The sequence below is a fragment of the Diuraphis noxia genome, unplaced genomic scaffold (assembly GCF_037042655.1).
Source record: "Diuraphis noxia isolate RWA-SAM2 unplaced genomic scaffold, SU_Dnox_SAM2 contig0004, whole genome shotgun sequence".
Taxonomy (NCBI): Eukaryota; Metazoa; Arthropoda; class Insecta; order Hemiptera; family Aphididae; genus Diuraphis; species Diuraphis noxia.
Genome location: NW_028301714.1, coordinates 34,964,727 through 34,983,573, shown reverse-complemented (window position 1 = coordinate 34,983,573; position 18,847 = coordinate 34,964,727). Strand labels below are relative to the sequence as shown.

General features: G+C 27.3%; 1 protein-coding gene and 1 long non-coding RNA gene across 2 annotated transcripts in view; one reads left to right on the top strand and one right to left on the bottom strand.

Annotated features, from left to right (window-relative positions):
• The window catches only part of LOC149056004 (uncharacterized), a 97,205-nt gene extending 80,602 nt beyond the window's left edge, over positions 1–16,603 (top strand). Inside the window, exon 5 of the long non-coding RNA XR_016191780.1 lies at positions 16,465–16,603. This is a non-coding gene — a long non-coding RNA (uncharacterized LOC149056004). The remainder of the gene's footprint in view (positions 1–16,464) is intronic.
• A 1,282-nt stretch (positions 16,604–17,885) lies between these two features.
• Positions 17,886–18,595, bottom strand: LOC149056003 (uncharacterized). Its single transcript, XM_089226983.1, has 2 exons — positions 18,567–18,595; positions 17,886–18,510 (listed from the first exon to the last, which is right to left on the bottom strand). Exons 1-2 carry the CDS (start codon positions 18,593–18,595, stop codon positions 17,886–17,888), a joined length of 654 nt encoding a protein of 217 aa, XP_089083109.1.
• Positions 18,596–18,847: the final 252 nt, after the last annotated feature.

Here is an 18,847-nt window from a genome sequence, read left to right as displayed (position 1 = left end):
TAAAAGAATTAACACTAAAAAACATAATTTTATCATGATTTAATAATCCATGATTTACTTTTCTTGAGAATACAGACTGCAGTCTTCCTTGTGTATTCCAAGACTATAATTTTTTCCAAATTTCATTTTTGATCCTTAAAAATCATTTGCCTGCGGGCTCCAATACCCCCTTTCCATTTTTTTTTCAAAATATAGCTATAGTTTATTTTTGTGGACACAACTTTTAAACTTAATTAGCCACCTGCCACATAAAAACATAATTTTATCATGATTTAATTATCCTTCTTTTATTTTTCTTGAGAATACATAGTGCAGTCTTCCTTGTGTATTCCAAAACTTTAAACTTTTCCAAATTTCTATTTGATCTTTAATAAACATTTGCCTGCGGGCGCCAATACCCCCTTTCCATTTTTATTTTCAAAATATAGCTATAGTTTATTTTTGTGGAAACAACTTTTAAACTTAATTAGCCACCTGCCACATAAAAACATAATTTTTTCATGATTTAATTATCCTTCCTTTATTTCTCTTGAGAATACAGAGTGCAGTCATCCTTGTGTATTCCGAGACTATAATTTTTTCCAAATTTCATTTTTGATCCTTAAAAATCATTTGCCTGCGGGCCTCAATACCCCCTTTCCATTTTTATTTCAAAATATAGATATAGTTTATTTTTGTGGACACAATTTTTAAAGTTAATTAGCCACCTGCCATATTAAAACATAATTTTATCATGATTTAATTATCCTTTTTTTATTTTTCTTGAGAATACAGAGTGCAGTCTTCCTTGTGTATTCCAAAACTTTAATTTTTTCCAAATTTCATTTTTGATCCTTAAAAATCATTTGCCTGCGGGTGCCAATACACCCTTTCCATTTTTTTTTTCAAAATATAGATATAGTTTATTTTTGTGGACACAATTTTTAAAGTTAATTAGCCACCTGCCACATAAAAAAATAATTTTATCATTATTTAATTATCCTTCATTATTTATTTCATTTATTTTTTTTGGAAATACATATTGCAGTCTTCCTTCTGTATTCCAAGACTATAGTTTTTTCCATATTTCTTTTTTTATCCTTATAAATCATTTGCCTGCGGGTGCCAATACCCCCTTTCCATTTTTATTTTCAAAATATAGCTCTAATTTTTTTGGTGTACACAATTTTTAAAATTTATTATTCACTTTCCACTAAAAAACATAATTTTATCATGATTTAATAATCCATCATTTATTTTTCTTGAGAATACACAGTGCAGTCTTCCTTGTGTATTCCAAGACTATTGTTTTTTCCAAATTTCTTTTTTGATCCATAAAAATCATTTGCCTGCGGGCGGCAATTCTCCTTTCCATTTTTATTTTCAAAATATAGCTATAGTTTATTTTTGTGGACACAACTTTTAAACTTAAATAGCCACCTGCCACATAAAAACATAATTTTATCATGATTTAATTATCCTTCATTATTTATTTCATTTATTTTTCTTGGAAATACATATTTCAGTCTTCCTTCTGTATTTCAAGACTATAGTTTTTTCCAAATTTCTTTTTTGATCCTTAAAAATCATTTGCCTGCGGGCGCCAATACCTCCTTTCCATTTTTATTTTCAAAATATAGCGATAGTTTTTTTTTGTGGACAACAACTTTTAACTTTAATTAGCCACCTGCCACATAAAAACATAATTTTATCATGATTTAATTATCCTTTTTTTATTTTTCTTGAGAATACTGAGTGCAGTCTTCATTGTGTATTCCAAAACTATAATTTTTTCCAAATATCTTTTTGATCCTTAAATTCATTTCCCTGCGGGTGCCAATACCCTCTTTCCATTTTTATTTTCAACATATAGCTCTAATTTTTTTTTGTGTACAAAATTTTTAAAATTTATTCGTCACTTTCCACTAACAATCATAATTTTATCATGATTAAATTATCCTTCATTTATTTTCCTTGAATATACATAGTGCAGTCTTCCTTGTGTATTCCAAAACTTTAATTTTTTCCAAATTTCTATTTGATCCTTAATAATCATTTGCCTGCGGGCTCCAATACCCCCTTTCCATTTTTATTTCAAAATATAACTTTAGTTTATTATTGTGGACACAATTTTTAAAGTTAATTAGCCACCTGCCACATAAAAACATAATTTTATCATGATTTAATTATCCTTCTTTTATTTTTCTTGAGAATACAGAGTGCAGTCTTCCTTGTGTATTCCAAGACTATAATTTTTTCCAAATTTCATTTTTGATCCTTAAAAATCATTTGCCTGCGGGCGCCAATACCCCCTTTCCATTTTTTTTTCAAAATATAGCTATAGTTTATTTTTGTGGACACAACTTTTAAACTTAATTAGCCACCTGCCACATAAAAACATAATTTTATCATGATTTAATTATCCTTCTTTTATTTTTCTTGAGAATACAGAGTGCAGTCTTCCTTGTGTATTCCAAGACTATAATTTTTTCCAAATTTCATTTTTGATCCTTAAAAATCATTTGACTGCGGGCGCCAATACCCCCTTTCCATTTTTATTTTCAAAATATAGCTCTAATTTTTTTTTGTGTACACAGTTTTTAAAATATATTTGTCACTTTCCACTAAAAAACATAATTTTATCATGATTTAATTATCCTTCATTATTTATTTCATTTATTTTTCTTGGAAATACATATTGCAGTCTTCCATGTGAATTCCAAGACTATAATTTTTTCCAAATTTCATTTTTGATCCTTAAAAATCATTTGCCTGCGGGCGCCAATACCCCCTTTCCATTTTTTTTTCAAAATATAGCTATAGTTTATTTTTGTGGACACAATTTTTAAACTTAATTAGCCACCTGCCACATAAAAACATAATTTTATCATGATTTATTTACCCTTCATTATTTATTTCATTTATTTTTCTTGGAAATACATATTGCAGTCTTCCATGTGAATTCCAAGACTATAATTTTTTCCAAATTTCATTTTTGATCCTTAAAAATCATTTGCCTGCGGGCGCCAAAACCCTCTTTCCATTTTTATTTTCAAAATATAGCTCTAATTTTTTTTTGTGTACACAATTTTTAAAATATATTTGTCACTTTCCACTAAAAAACATAATTTTATCATGATTTAATTATCCTTCATTATTTATTACATTTATTTTTCTTGGAAATACATATTTCAGTCTTCCTTCTGTATTCCAAGACTATAGTTTTTTCCAAATTTCATTTTTGATCCTTAAAAATCATTTACCTTCGGGCGCCAGTACCCCCTTTCCATTTTTATTTTCAAAATATAGCTTTAGTTTATTATTGTGTAGACAATTTTTAACCTTTATAAAAGAATTAACACTAAAAAACATAATTTTATCATGATTTAATAATCCATGATTTACTTTTCTTGAGAATACAGACTGCAGTCTTCCTTGTGTATTCCAAGACTATAATTTTTTCCAAATTTCATTTTTGATCCTTAAAAATCATTTGCCTGCGGGCTCCAATACCCCCTTTCCATTTTTTTTTCAAAATATAGCTATAGTTTATTTTTGTGGACACAACTTTTAAACTTAATTAGCCACCTGCCACATAAAAACATAATTTTATCATGATTTAATTATCCTTCTTTTATTTTTCTTGAGAATACATAGTGCAGTCTTCCTTGTGTATTCCAAAACTTTAAACTTTTCCAAATTTCTATTTGATCTTTAATAAACATTTGCCTGCGGGCGCCAATACCCCCTTTCCATTTTTATTTTCAAAATATAGCTATAGTTTATTTTTGTGGAAACAACTTTTAAACTTAATTAGCCACCTGCCACATAAAAACATAATTTTTTCATGATTTAATTATCCTTCCTTTATTTCTCTTGAGAATACAGAGTGCAGTCATCCTTGTGTATTCCGAGACTATCATTTTTTCCAAATTTCATTTTTGATCCTTAAAAATCATTTGCCTGCGGGCCTCAATACCCCCTTTCCATTTTTATTTCAAAATATAGATATAGTTTATTTTTGTGGACACAATTTTTAAAGTTAATTAGCCACCTGCCATATTAAAACATAATTTTATCATGATTTAATTATCCTTTTTTTATTTTTCTTGAGAATACAGAGTGCAGTCTTCCTTGTGTATTCCAAAACTTTAATTTTTTCCAAATTTCATTTTTGATCCTTAAAAATCATTTGCCTGCGGGCGCCAATACCTCCTTTCCATTTTTATTTTCAAAATATAGCTATAGTTTATTTTTGTGGACACAACTTTTAAACTTAAATAGCCACCTGCCACATAAAAAAATAATTATATCATTATTTAATTATCCTTCATTATTTATTTCATTTATTTTTTTTGGAAATACATATTGCAGTCTTCCTTCTGTATTCCAAGACTATAGTTTTTTCCATATTTCTTTTTTTATCCTTATAAATCATTTGCCTGCGGGCGCCAATACCCCCTTTCCATTTTTATTTTCAAAATATAGCTCTAATTTTTTTGGTGTACACAATTTTTAAAATTTATTATTCACTTTCCACTAAAAAACATAATTTTATCATGATTTAATAATCCATCATTTATTTTTCTTGAGAATACACAGTGCAGTCTTCCTTGTGTATTCCAAGACTATTGTTTTTTCCAAATTTCTTTTTTGATCCATAAAAATCATTTGCCTGCGGGCGGCAATTCTCCTTTCCATTTTTATTTTCAAAATATAGCTATAGTTTATTTTTGTGGACACAACTTTTAAACTTAAATAGCCACCTGCCACATAAAAACATAATTTTATCATGATTTAATTATCCTTCATTATTTATTTCATTTATTTTTCTTGGAAATACATATTTCAGTCTTCCTTCTGTATTTCAAGACTATAGTTTTTTCCAAATTTCTTTTTTGATCCTTAAAAATCATTTGCCTGCGGGCGCCAATACCTCCTTTCCATTTTTATTTTCAAAATATAGCGATAGTTTTTTTTTGTGGACAACAACTTTTAACTTTAATTAGCCACCTGCCACATAAAAACATAATTTTATCATGATTTAATTATCCTTTTTTTATTTTTCTTGAGAATACTGAGTGCAGTCTTCATTGTGTATTCCAAAACTATAATTTTTTCCAAATATCTTTTTGATCCTTAAATTCATTTCCCTGCGGGTGCCAATACCCTCTTTCCATTTTTATTTTCAACATATAGCTCTAATTTTTTTTTGTGTACAAAATTTTTAAAATTTATTCGTCACTTTCCACTAACAATCATAATTTTATCATGATTAAATTATCCTTCATTTATTTTCCTTGAATATACATAGTGCAGTCTTCCTTGTGTATTCCAAAACTTTAATTTTTTCCAAATTTCTATTTGATCCTTAATAATCATTTGCCTGCGGGCTCCAATACCCCCTTTCCATTTTTATTTCAAAATATAACTTTAGTTTATTTTTGTGGACACAATTTTTAAACATAATTAGCCACCTACCAATAAAAAAAATAATTTTATCATGATTTAATAATCCATGATTTATTTTTCTTGAGAATACTTAGTGCTGTCTTCAATGTGTATACTTAGATTATAATTTTTCCAAAATTCTTTTTCGATCCTTAAAAATCATTTACCTGCGGGCCTCAATACCCCCTTTCCATTTTTATTTCAAAATATAACTTTAGTTTATTATTGTGGACACAATTTTTAAACTTAATTAGCCACTTACCAATAAAAAAAATAATTTTATCATGATTTAATTATCCTTCTTTTATTGTCCTTGAAAATACATAGTGCAGTCTTCCTTGTGTATTCCAAAACTTTAATTTTTTCCAAATTTCTATTTGATCCTTAATAATCATTTGCCTGCGGGCGGCAATTCTCCTTTCCATTTTTATTTTCAAAATATAGCTATAGTTTATTTTTGTGGACACAACTTTTAAACTTAAATAGCCACCTGCCACATAAAAACATAATTTTATCATGATTTATTTATCCTTCATTATTTATTTCATTTATTTTTCTTGGAAATACATATTTAAGTCTTCCTTCTGTATTTCAAGACTATAGTTTTTTCCAAATTTCTTTTTTGATCCTTAAAAATCATTTACCTGCGGGCCTCAATACCCCCTTTCCATTTTTATTTCAAAATATAACTTTAGTTTATTATTGTGGACACAATTTTTAAAGTTAATTAGCCACCTGCCACATAAAAACATAATTTTATCATGATTTAATTATCCTTCTTTTATTTTTCTTGAGAATACAGAGTGCAGTCTTCCTTGTGTATTCCAAAACTATAATTTTTTCCAAATTTCATTTTTGATCCTTAAAAATCATTTGCCTGCGGGCGCCAATACCCCCTTTCCATTTTTTTTTTCAAAATATAGCTATAGTTTATATTTGTGGACACAACTTTTAAACTTAATTAGCCACCTGTCACATATAAAAATAATTTTATCATGATTTAATTATCCTTCATTATTTATTTCATTTATTTTTCTTGGAAATACATATTGCAGTCTTCCTTCTGTATTCCAAGACTATAGTTTTTTCCATATTTCTTTTTTTATCCTTATAAATCATTTTCCTGTCGCGCCAATACCCCCTTTCCATTTTTATTTTCAAAATATAGCTCTAATTTTTTTGGTGTACACAATTTTTAAAATTTATTATTCACTTTCCACTAAAAAACATAATTTTATCATGATTTAATAATCCATCATTTATTTTTCTTGAGAATACACAGTGCAGTCTTCCTTGTGTATTCCAAGACTATTGTTTTTTCCAAATTTCTTTTTTGATCCATAAAAATGATTTGCCTGCGGGCGGCAATTCTCCTTTCCATTTTTATTTTCAAAATATAGCTATAGTTTATTTTTGTGGACACAACTTTTAAACTTAAATAGCCACCTGCCACATAAAAACATAATTTTATCATGATTTAATTATCTTTCATTATTTATTTCATTTATTTTTCTTGGAAATACATATTTCAGTCTTCCTTCTGTATTTCAAGACTATAGTTTTTTCCAAATTTCTTTTTTGATCCTTAAAAATCATTTGCCTGCGGGCGCCAATACCCCCTTTCCATTTTTATTTCAAAATATAACTTTAGTTTATTATTGTGGACACAATTTTTAAACTTAATTAGCCACTTACCAATAAAAAAAATAATTTTATCATGATTTAATTATCCTTCTTTTATTGCCCTTGAAAATACATAGTGCAGTCTTCCTTGTGTATTCCAAAACTTTAATTTTTTCCAAATTTCTATTTGATCCTTAATAATCATTTGCCTGCGGGCGCCAATACCCCCTTTCCATTTTTATTTCAAAATATAACTTTAGTTTATTATTGTGGACACCATTTTTAAACTTAATTAGCCACTTACCAATAAAAAAAATAATTTTATCATGATTTAATAATCCATCATTAATTTTTCTTGAGAATACACAGTGCAGTCTTCCTTGTGTATTCCAAGACTATTGTTTTTTCCAAATTTCTTTTTTGATCCATAAAAATCATTTGCCTGCGGGCGGCAATTCTCCTTTCCATTTTTATTTTCAAAATATAACTTTAGTTTATTATTGTGGACACAATTTTTAAAGTTAAATAGCCACCTGCCACATAAAAACATAATTTTATCATGATTTAATTATCCTTCTTTTATTTTTCTTGAGAATACAGAGTGCAGTCTTCCTTGTGTATTCCAAAACTATAATTTTTTCCAAATTTCATTTTTGATCCTTAAAAATCATTTGCCTGCGGGCGCCAATACCCCCTTTCCATTTTTTTTTTCAAAATATAGCTATAGTTTATATTTGTGGACACAACTTTTAAACTTAATTAGCCACCTGCCACATATAAAAATAATTTTATCATGATTTAATTATCCTTCATTATTTATTTCATTTATTTTTCTTGGAAATACATATTGCAGTCTTCCTTCTGTATTCCAAGACTATAGTTTTTTCCATATTTCTTTTTTTATCCTTATAAATCATTTTCCTGTGGCGCCAATACCCCCTTTCCATTTTTATTTTCAAAATATAGCTCTAATTTTTTTGGTGTACACAATTTTTAAAATTTATTATTCACTTTCCACTAAAAAACATAATTTTATCATGATTTAATAATCCATCATTTATTTTTCTTGAGAATACACAGTGCAGTCTTCCTTGTGTATTCCAAGACTATTGTTTTTTCCAAATTTCTTTTTTGATCCATAAAAATCATTTGCCTGCGGGCGGCAATTCTCCTTTCCATTTTTATTTTCAAAATATAGCTATAGTTTATTTTTGTGGACACAACTTTTAAACTTAAATAGCCACCTGCCACATAAAAACATAATTTTATCATGATTTAATTATCTTTCATTATTTATTTCATTTATTTTTCTTGGAAATACATATTTCAGTCGTCCTTCTGTATTTCAAGACTATAGTTTTTTCCAAATTTCTTTTTTGATCCTTAAAAATCATTTGCCTGCGGGCGCCAATACCCCCTTTCCATTTTTATTTCAAAATATAACTTTAGTTTATTATTGTGGACACAATTTTTAAACTTAATTAGCCACCTGCCACATAAAAACATAATTTTATCATGATTTAATTATCCTTCTTTTATTTTTCTTGAGAATACAGAGTGCAGTCTTCCTTGTGTATTCCAAAACTATAATTTTTTCCAAATTTCATTTTTGATCCTTAAAAATCATTTGCCTGCGGGCGCCAATACCCCCTTTCCATTTTTTTTTTCAAAATATAGCTATAGTTTATATTTGTGGACACAACTTTTAAACTTAATTAGCCACCTGTCACATATAAAAATAATTTTATCATGATTTAATTATCCTTCATTATTTATTTCATTTATTTTTCTTGGAAATACATATTGCAGTCTTCCTTCTGTATTCCAAGACTATAGTTTTTTCCATATTTCTTTTTTTATCCTTATAAATCATTTTCCTGTCGCGCCAATACCCCCTTTCCATTTTTATTTTCAAAATATAGCTCTAATTTTTTTGGTGTACACAATTTTTAAAATTTATTATTCACTTTCCACTAAAAAACATAATTTTATCATGATTTAATAATCCATCATTTATTTTTCTTGAGAATACACAGTGCAGTCTTCCTTGTGTATTCCAAGACTATTGTTTTTTCCAAATTTCTTTTTTGATCCATAAAAATGATTTGCCTGCGGGCGGCAATTCTCCTTTCCATTTTTATTTTCAAAATATAGCTATAGTTTATTTTTGTGGACACAACTTTTAAACTTAAATAGCCACCTGCCACATAAAAACATAATTTTATCATGATTTAATTATCTTTCATTATTTATTTCATTTATTTTTCTTGGAAATACATATTTCAGTCTTCCTTCTGTATTTCAAGACTATAGTTTTTTCCAAATTTCTTTTTTGATCCTTAAAAATCATTTGCCTGCGGGCGCCAATACCCCCTTTCCATTTTTATTTCAAAATATAACTTTAGTTTATTATTGTGGACACAATTTTTAAACTTAATTAGCCACTTACCAATAAAAAAAATAATTTTATCATGATTTAATTATCCTTCTTTTATTGCCCTTGAAAATACATAGTGCAGTCTTCCTTGTGTATTCCAAAACTTTAATTTTTTCCAAATTTCTATTTGATCCTTAATAATCATTTGCCTGCGGGCGCCAATACCCCCTTTCCATTTTTATTTCAAAATATAACTTTAGTTTATTATTGTGGACACCATTTTTAAACTTAATTAGCCACTTACCAATAAAAAAAATAATTTTATCATGATTTAATAATCCATCATTAATTTTTCTTGAGAATACACAGTGCAGTCTTCCTTGTGTATTCCAAGACTATTGTTTTTTCCAAATTTCTTTTTTGATCCATAAAAATCATTTGCCTGCGGGCGGCAATTCTCCTTTCCATTTTTATTTTCAAAATATAACTTTAGTTTATTATTGTGGACACAATTTTTAAAGTTAAATAGCCACCTGCCACATAAAAACATAATTTTATCATGATTTAATTATCCTTCTTTTATTTTTCTTGAGAATACAGAGTGCAGTCTTCCTTGTGTATTCCAAAACTATAATTTTTTCCAAATTTCATTTTTGATCCTTAAAAATCATTTGCCTGCGGGCGCCAATACCCCCTTTCCATTTTTTTTTTCAAAATATAGCTATAGTTTATATTTGTGGACACAACTTTTAAACTTAATTAGCCACCTGCCACATATAAAAATAATTTTATCATGATTTAATTATCCTTCATTATTTATTTCATTTATTTTTCTTGGAAATACATATTGCAGTCTTCCTTCTGTATTCCAAGACTATAGTTTTTTCCATATTTCTTTTTTTATCCTTATAAATCATTTTCCTGTGGCGCCAATACCCCCTTTCCATTTTTATTTTCAAAATATAGCTCTAATTTTTTTGGTGTACACAATTTTTAAAATTTATTATTCACTTTCCACTAAAAAACATAATTTTATCATGATTTAATAATCCATCATTTATTTTTCTTGAGAATACACAGTGCAGTCTTCCTTGTGTATTCCAAGACTATTGTTTTTTCCAAATTTCTTTTTTGATCCATAAAAATCATTTGCCTGCGGGCGGCAATTCTCCTTTCCATTTTTATTTTCAAAATATAGCTATAGTTTATTTTTGTGGACACAACTTTTAAACTTAAATAGCCACCTGCCACATAAAAACATAATTTTATCATGATTTAATTATCTTTCATTATTTATTTCATTTATTTTTCTTGGAAATACATATTTCAGTCGTCCTTCTGTATTTCAAGACTATAGTTTTTTCCAAATTTCTTTTTTGATCCTTAAAAATCATTTGCCTGCGGGCGCCAATACCCCCTTTCCATTTTTATTTCAAAATATAACTTTAGTTTATTATTGTGGACACAATTTTTAAACTTAATTAGCCACTTACCAATAAAAAAAATAATTTTATCATGATTTAATTATCCTTCTTTTATTGTCCTTGAAAATACATAGTGCAGTCTTCCTTGTGTATTCCAAAACTTTAATTTTTTCCAAATTTCTATTTGATCCTTAATAATCATTTGCCTGCGGGCGCCAATACCCCCTTTCCATTTTTATTTCAAAATATAACTTTAGTTTATTATTGTGGACACCATTTTTAAACTTAATTAGCCACTTACCAATAAAAAAAATAATTTTATCATGATTTAATAATCCATCATTAATTTTTCTTGAGAATACACAGTGCAGTCTTCCTTGTGTATTCCAAGACTATTGTTTTTTCCAAATTTCTTTTTTGATCCATAAAAATCATTTGCCTGCGGGCGGCAATTCTCCTTTCCATTTTTATTTTCAAAATATAACTTTAGTTTATTATTGTGGACACAATTTTTAAAGTTAAATAGCCACCTGCCACATAAAAACATAATTTTATCATGATTTAATTATCCTTCAGTATTTATTTCATTTATTTTTCTTGGAAATACATATTTCAGTCTTCCTTCTGTATTTCAAGACTATAGTTTTTTCCAAATTTCTTTTTTGATCCTTAAAAATCATTTGCCTGCGGGCGCCAATACCCCCTTTCCATTTTTTTTTTCAAAATATAGCTATAGTTTATATTTGTGGACACAACTTTTAAACTTAATTAGCCACCTGCCACATATAAAAATAATTTTATCATGATTTAATTATCCTTCATTATTTATTTCATTTATTTTTCTTGGAAATACATATTGCAGTCTTCCATCTGTATTCCAAGACTATAGTTTTTTCCATATTTCTTTTTTTATCCTTATAAATCATTTTCCTGTGGCGCCAATACCCCCTTTCCATTTTTATTTTCAAAATATAGCTCTAATTTTTTTGGTGTACACAATTTTTAAAATTTATTATTCACTTTCCACTAAAAAACATAATTTTATCATGATTTAATAATCCATCATTTATTTTTCTTGAGAATACACAGTGCAGTCTTCCTTGTGTATTCCAAGACTATTGTTTTTTCCAAATTTCTTTTTTGATCCATAAAAATCATTTGCCTGCGGGCGGCAATTCTCCTTTCCATTTTTATTTTCAAAATATAGCTATAGTTTATTTTTGTGGACACAACTTTTAAACTTAAATAGCCACCTGCCACATAAAAACATAATTTTATCATGATTTAATTATCTTTCATTATTTATTTCATTTATTTTTCTTGGAAATACATATTTCAGTCGTCCTTCTGTATTTCAAGACTATAGTTTTTTCCAAATTTCTTTTTTGATCCTTAAAAATCATTTGCCTGCGGGCGCCAATACCCCCTTTCCATTTTTATTTCAAAATATAACTTTAGTTTATTATTGTGGACACAATTTTTAAACTTAATTAGCCACTTACCAATAAAAAAAATAATTTTATCATGATTTAATTATCCTTCTTTTATTGTCCTTGAAAATACATAGTGCAGTCTTCCTTGTGTATTCCAAAACTTTAATTTTTTCCAAATTTCTATTTGATCCTTAATAATCATTTGCCTGCGGGCGCCAATACCCCCTTTCCATTTTTATTTCAAAATATAACTTTAGTTTATTATTGTGGACACCATTTTTAAACTTAATTAGCCACTTACCAATAAAAAAAATAATTTTATCATGATTTAATAATCCATCATTAATTTTTCTTGAGAATACACAGTGCAGTCTTCCTTGTGTATTCCAAGACTATTGTTTTTTCCAAATTTCTTTTTTGATCCATAAAAATCATTTGCCTGCGGGCGGCAATTCTCCTTTCCATTTTTATTTTCAAAATATAACTTTAGTTTATTATTGTGGACACAATTTTTAAAGTTAAATAGCCACCTGCCACATAAAAACATAATTTTATCATGATTTAATTATCCTTCATTATTTATTTCATTTATTTTTCTTGGAAATACATATTTCAGTCTTCCTTCTGTATTTCAAGACTATAGTTTTTTCCAAATTTCTTTTTTGATCCTTAAAAATCATTTGCCTGCGGGCGCCAATACCTCCTTTCCATTTTTATTTTCAAAATATAGCGATAGTTTTTTTTTGTGGACAACAACTTTTAACTTTAATTAGCCACCTGCCACATAAAAACATAATTTTATCATGATTTAATTATCCTTTTTTTATTTTTCTTGAGAATACTGAGTGCAGTCTTCATTGTGTATTCCAAAACTATAATTTTTTCCAAATATCTTTTTGATCCTTAAATTCATTTCCCTGCGGGTGCCAATACCCCCTTTCCATTTTTATTTTCAACATATAGCTCTAATTTTTTTTTGTGTACAAAATTTTTAAAATTTATTCGTCACTTTCCACTAACAATCATAATTTTATCATGATTAAATTATCCTTCTTTTATTTTCCTTGAGAATACAGAGTGCAGTCTTCCTTGTGTATTCCAAGACTATAGGTTTTTCCAAATTTCTTTTTCGATCCTTAAAAATCATTTGCCTCTGGAAGCCAATACCCACTTTCTATTTTTATTTTCAAAATGGAGCTCTATTTTATTTTTGTGGACACAATTTTTAAACTTTATTTGCCACTTACCACTAAAAAATATAATTTTATAACGAGTTAATTATCCTTCTTTTGTTTTTCTTGGGAATACATAGTTCAGTCTTCATTGTGGATAGAGGGAACATTCGTAATTAGTTAAAAAACGTGTACAAGAAAATCAACTAGAATTTAATTATATAAAAAAAAAATGAGAAATAAGTTATTGGTATTGTTATTTGTATTTTCATTTGCATTTGCGTTCGCATTCACATTTGAATTCAAATTCCGTTCTTATTCCGTTCACATTTGCATTCGAATTCGCATTCGCATTCACATTTGCATTTGCATTGGTATTGGATTGTGCACCTGCGGGCTAATGTATTTTGAGAAGCAAAAAAATTATACATTAGGAATAATTTATAATAAAGACTACAGTATGTAATAAAAATCTAGTTAAAAAAATTATTCATTACCAATAAAAAATTAAGAAACAATTTTGAAATAACTAATATTTAATTTTGAAAAAAAAAAATGAAAAAGAGGGTATTAGCGCAAAAGTTAGTTATCCTTCATTCATTTTTCTTGAGAATATATATTGTAGTCTTTCTAGTGTTTTCCAAGACTATAATTTTTTCCCAATTTCCTTTTTGATCCTAAAAAATCATTTGCCTGCGGGCGCCAATACCCCCTTCTATTTTTATTTTCGAAATATAGCTTTAGTTTATTTTGGTGGACACAACTTTCATACTTATTAACCATTTGCAACTAAAAAATAAAATTTTATAATGATTTAGTTATCCTTCTTTAATTTTTCTTGAAAGTACATAGTTCAGTCTTCATTGTGTATTCTAAGATCATAATTTTTTCCAAATTTCTTTTTTGATCCTTAAAAATCATTTGCCTGCGGGCGCCAATACCCCCTTTTTATTTTTATTTCAAAATATAACTTTAGTTTATTATTGTGGACACAATTTTTAAACTTATTTATTCACTTTCCACTAAAAAACATAATTTTATCATGATTTAATTATCCTTCATTATTTATTTCATTTATTTTTCTTGGAAATACATATTTCAGTCTTCCTTCTGTATTCCAAGACTATACCGCCTTTCCATTTTTATTTACAATATAAAGCTCTTGTTTATTTTTGTGGACACAACATTCAAACTTATTAACCGCTTGCAACTAAAAAACATAATTATATCATGGTTTAATTATCCTTCATATTTTATTTCATTAATTTTTCTAAGAATACATAGTGCAGTCTTCATTGTGTATTCTAAGACCATAATTTTTTCTAAATTTCTTTTTTGATCCTTAAAAATAATTTGCCTGCGGACGCCAATATCCTTTTAATTTTCATAATATAGCTCTAATTTATTTTTGTGTAGACAATTTTTAAACTTTATTAGATACTTGCCACTAAACAATATAATTTTAAAATGAGTTATTTATCCTTCTTTAATTTTTCTTGAAAATATATAGTTCTGTCTTCGTTGTGTATTCAAAAACCATAATTTTTTCTAAATTTCTTTTTTATCCTTAAAAATAATATGCCTGCGGGCGCCATTACCCTTTTCCTTTTTTATTTTCAATAGATACCTTTAATTTATTTTTGTGTACACATTTTTTAAACTTTATTAGATACTTGCCATTAAAAAACATAATCTTATCACGAATTATCCATCATTAATTTTTCTTGAGAATAAATATTGCTGTCTTCATTGTGTACTCCAAGATCATAATTTTTTCGAATTTCTTTGTTGATCCTTAAAAATCATTTGCCTACGGGAGCCAATACCCCCTTTCCATTTTTATCTTCAAAATATATTCATAGTTTATTATTGTGTAGACAATTTTTAAGCTTTATAAAAGAATTAACACTAAAAAACATAATTTTATCATGATTTAATTATCCATCATTAATTTTTTTGAGAATACTTAGAGCTGTATTCATTGTGTATTCAAAGACCATAATTTTTTCTAAATTTCTTTTTTGATCCTTAAAAATAATTTCCCTGCGGGCGCCATTACCCTTTTCCATTTTTATTTTCAAAAGATACCTTTTATTTATTTTTGTTTACACAATTTTTAAACTTTATTAGATACTTGCCACTAAAAAACTTAATTATATCATGATTTAAATATCCATCACCAATTTGATCAAAAGTAGTAACATTTATATATTTTTATTTTGAACTATATAATTAATATAATTTTATAAAATTTAGATTATACATTTTATAATATATTCACATATTAATTAGGTTATGATTTTCGTTTTGAATTATATAATTATTATAGTTTTATTAAGTTTAGACATGTGATTAAATTGTATGAAAATATTATAAAATTTGATCAAAATTATTTACATTTATACATTTTTAAATAGACATACAATTGGTGGAGGGGGAGGGGGGATTAACAGTGTCCGGCGGAATCAATTTGTAGATATTACAAACAGTAGACGGCGGAATCAATATGTAGATTTTATAAACAGTAGTAGCGCAATCAATATAAATCTTTTTCCTAAGCAGGTTATTTCGGCGGAATCAATAAATCCCCTTCGTAATTAGTTAAAAAACGTTTACAAGAAAATCAACTAGAATTTAATTATAAAAAAAAGAAATGAGAAATAGGCTATTGGTATTGGTATTTGCATTTGCATTTGCGTTCACATTCACATTCGCATTCGCATTCAAATCAAATTCCGTTCGCATTCGCATTCGAATTCGCCTTCGCATTCGCATTCGCATTCCGTTCACATTTGCATTTGCATTCGCATTCGCATTTGCATTGGTATTGGTATTGTGCACCCGCGGGCTAATGTATTTTGAGAAGCAACAAAAAAAAGCTAGTATTATGTTGTTATTTTTTAAGACTATACAATCAGAACTTGTGGCGGTTAGGTTAGGTTAGTAAAGTATAAATTGTACTTTATTACATTATATTACACCTATTTTTTTTTTTTTTTTAATAGCACCAGTGAACTCAATTAGAAATCACTTCGTTCGGAATCTAATACAGTGACCAAATATTATTAGGTATATACCTATACAAAAAAATACATTATAATATTAATTTCTATGATATTATAGATTGTTAAAAACAATAATTAAATAAGATGGATTTGTATTATAATAGTTTATAATATTATATTTTCTGATATAATGCAATGCATGTTATATTGTTTTTAATACCTACATGGTAATTTGTGTAACTGTTGATATTAAAATTAAAATTGTGAACAATATATTAGGTAAATTAGGAATTTAAAATAATATTTTCATGGCCACATGGTAATTATAATTTCAGTCTGGTTAGTTTCAAAGCATTTAAATTTAAATTTACTTACTAAGAGTATTTTTGAAGTTTATAAATTGGAATTAAAATTAATAGGTGTTGTTATTTAAATGATTAAAAAATTACCTAAATTAATTTTAGATTCTAAGCGGAGCTTAGGTACATTGATTTTACGATGCTGTATTTTTTGGCGTGTGAATCCACGAAATAACCATTGATACTTAAAATTGTCGAGTCATTTATAGACATTTTAAATTTTTTGCATTGAATCTTAATAGATTGAAAATCCAACATAAAGTTTCTCATAAGTTGTTGTAATAGCAGTTCAAGCTGATTTAAACGTTTTTCTATCAGCGTTTAAAGCTCATTATCGCAAAATGTTTTGTAGTTAAAAATTTATAAAATGTTGAATTTCGAATTTTTTATGGCTAAGGATTGCAAATTTAATGCAAGTTTTCTCATAAGTATTTCATACTGTGATTTGGATTACAAAAAACCGAAGAATTACGTAGATATAAACTTGGTTTTTTAAATAAATATTTTAATTTTAAATTTGGACGAAATTATAGATATATTTAAACGAAGATTAAGTAGTTACTAAGTTACTTTAAGCTTATTAAATTTTTTTAAAGTATATTCTATATATATACTAACATTTTAAATTTCAAAGTTTCCTGCGAAAATCAATTTAACTTACTGTGTGACTAATATAAAAATAAATTACTTACCTACTACGTATATTATCAACAATATTGATACATATTATAAAATTAAAATATATTTAGCAATAAAGTCTGACAGATCATCTTCGCTCATGATCATTTTTTGTATACATTAATTTTACATCATTGAATTCAAATTTAATTAATTTTCGATCACACAATACCTACCTAATATACAGTAGAGCGAAGGCCAAGAACTCAATTTTTTTTAAAGTAATATACTGGCTATAATTATTTTATTTTATTTATTTTTATTTTAATACGGGCCGCAGCCCAAAGTACAGAAAATAAATTTACATATTATAAGTGAATAGTAGACATAACAATTAAAATAGAAAAAGAAATGAGACAAAATAAAAGAATTACAAAACTAAACTTAAAAACTAAAAGACGGATCCTCATTAGCAATACGCATCATTCTATTTAGTGGTTTGTTTTGTGAATAATTTGTCGTACACAGCGGAATACTGAAAGGATAGGAAGAACGGACCTGGACACAGGGAATTTTAAAGTTTACTTTGGATAAAAGTTCAGGACAGTCGATTGACCCATTTATGAGTTTGACTAGGAAGACCTTGTTAATGGTGATACGTCTATCAGCCAAAGACTGTAAGCCTAGCCTATATATTACTGCATCATAATCATGAGGTATATGTTCAATATTTAATAGATATGCTGCAAAACTCAAAAACTTCCGTTGGACTCTTTCAAGTTGATTCATATTGCTTGTGTTGTGAGGGTTCCATATAATTACAGAAAATTCAAGAATAGATCTGATGAGCGCACAATATAAGGCTTTTAGTGGAGTTATCAACTTAAATTCGTTACAAACCCGCTTAAGAAATCCAAGAGCTTTTAAAGCTTTACAGCATGTCGCATCTATATGGTTATGAAAATTTAAATTACTATCATAGAAAACTCCGAGGTCTTTAACAGTATTCGATTCAATAACAAGATAGGTTCCACGAAGTGAATATTTAAAATCCAAGTGAGTCCGACCTCTATAAAAAGCTTTTGAGCAACATTTGGAGACATTAAAATCCAAACCAATATTTACAGCCCAGGCGTCCAGTGCCCACAAGTCATTTTAAAGTAATTGGCAGTCATGTAATGAGCTAATTTCTAGAAATAGCTTTATGTCATTAATAAACAATATAAAAAGTAATGAGGAAAGATGGCCACACTGAGGAACCCCTGACGGCGTGTTTAACACCTGTGATTTGATACCAAATACTTTTACGAATTGCTTGCGATCGGATAGATAAGAACTGGGGCTTTAATGAAGTATATTATAGTACTAAATTATTTTGATGTAGGTACTTAAGAAAACTGGCCAAA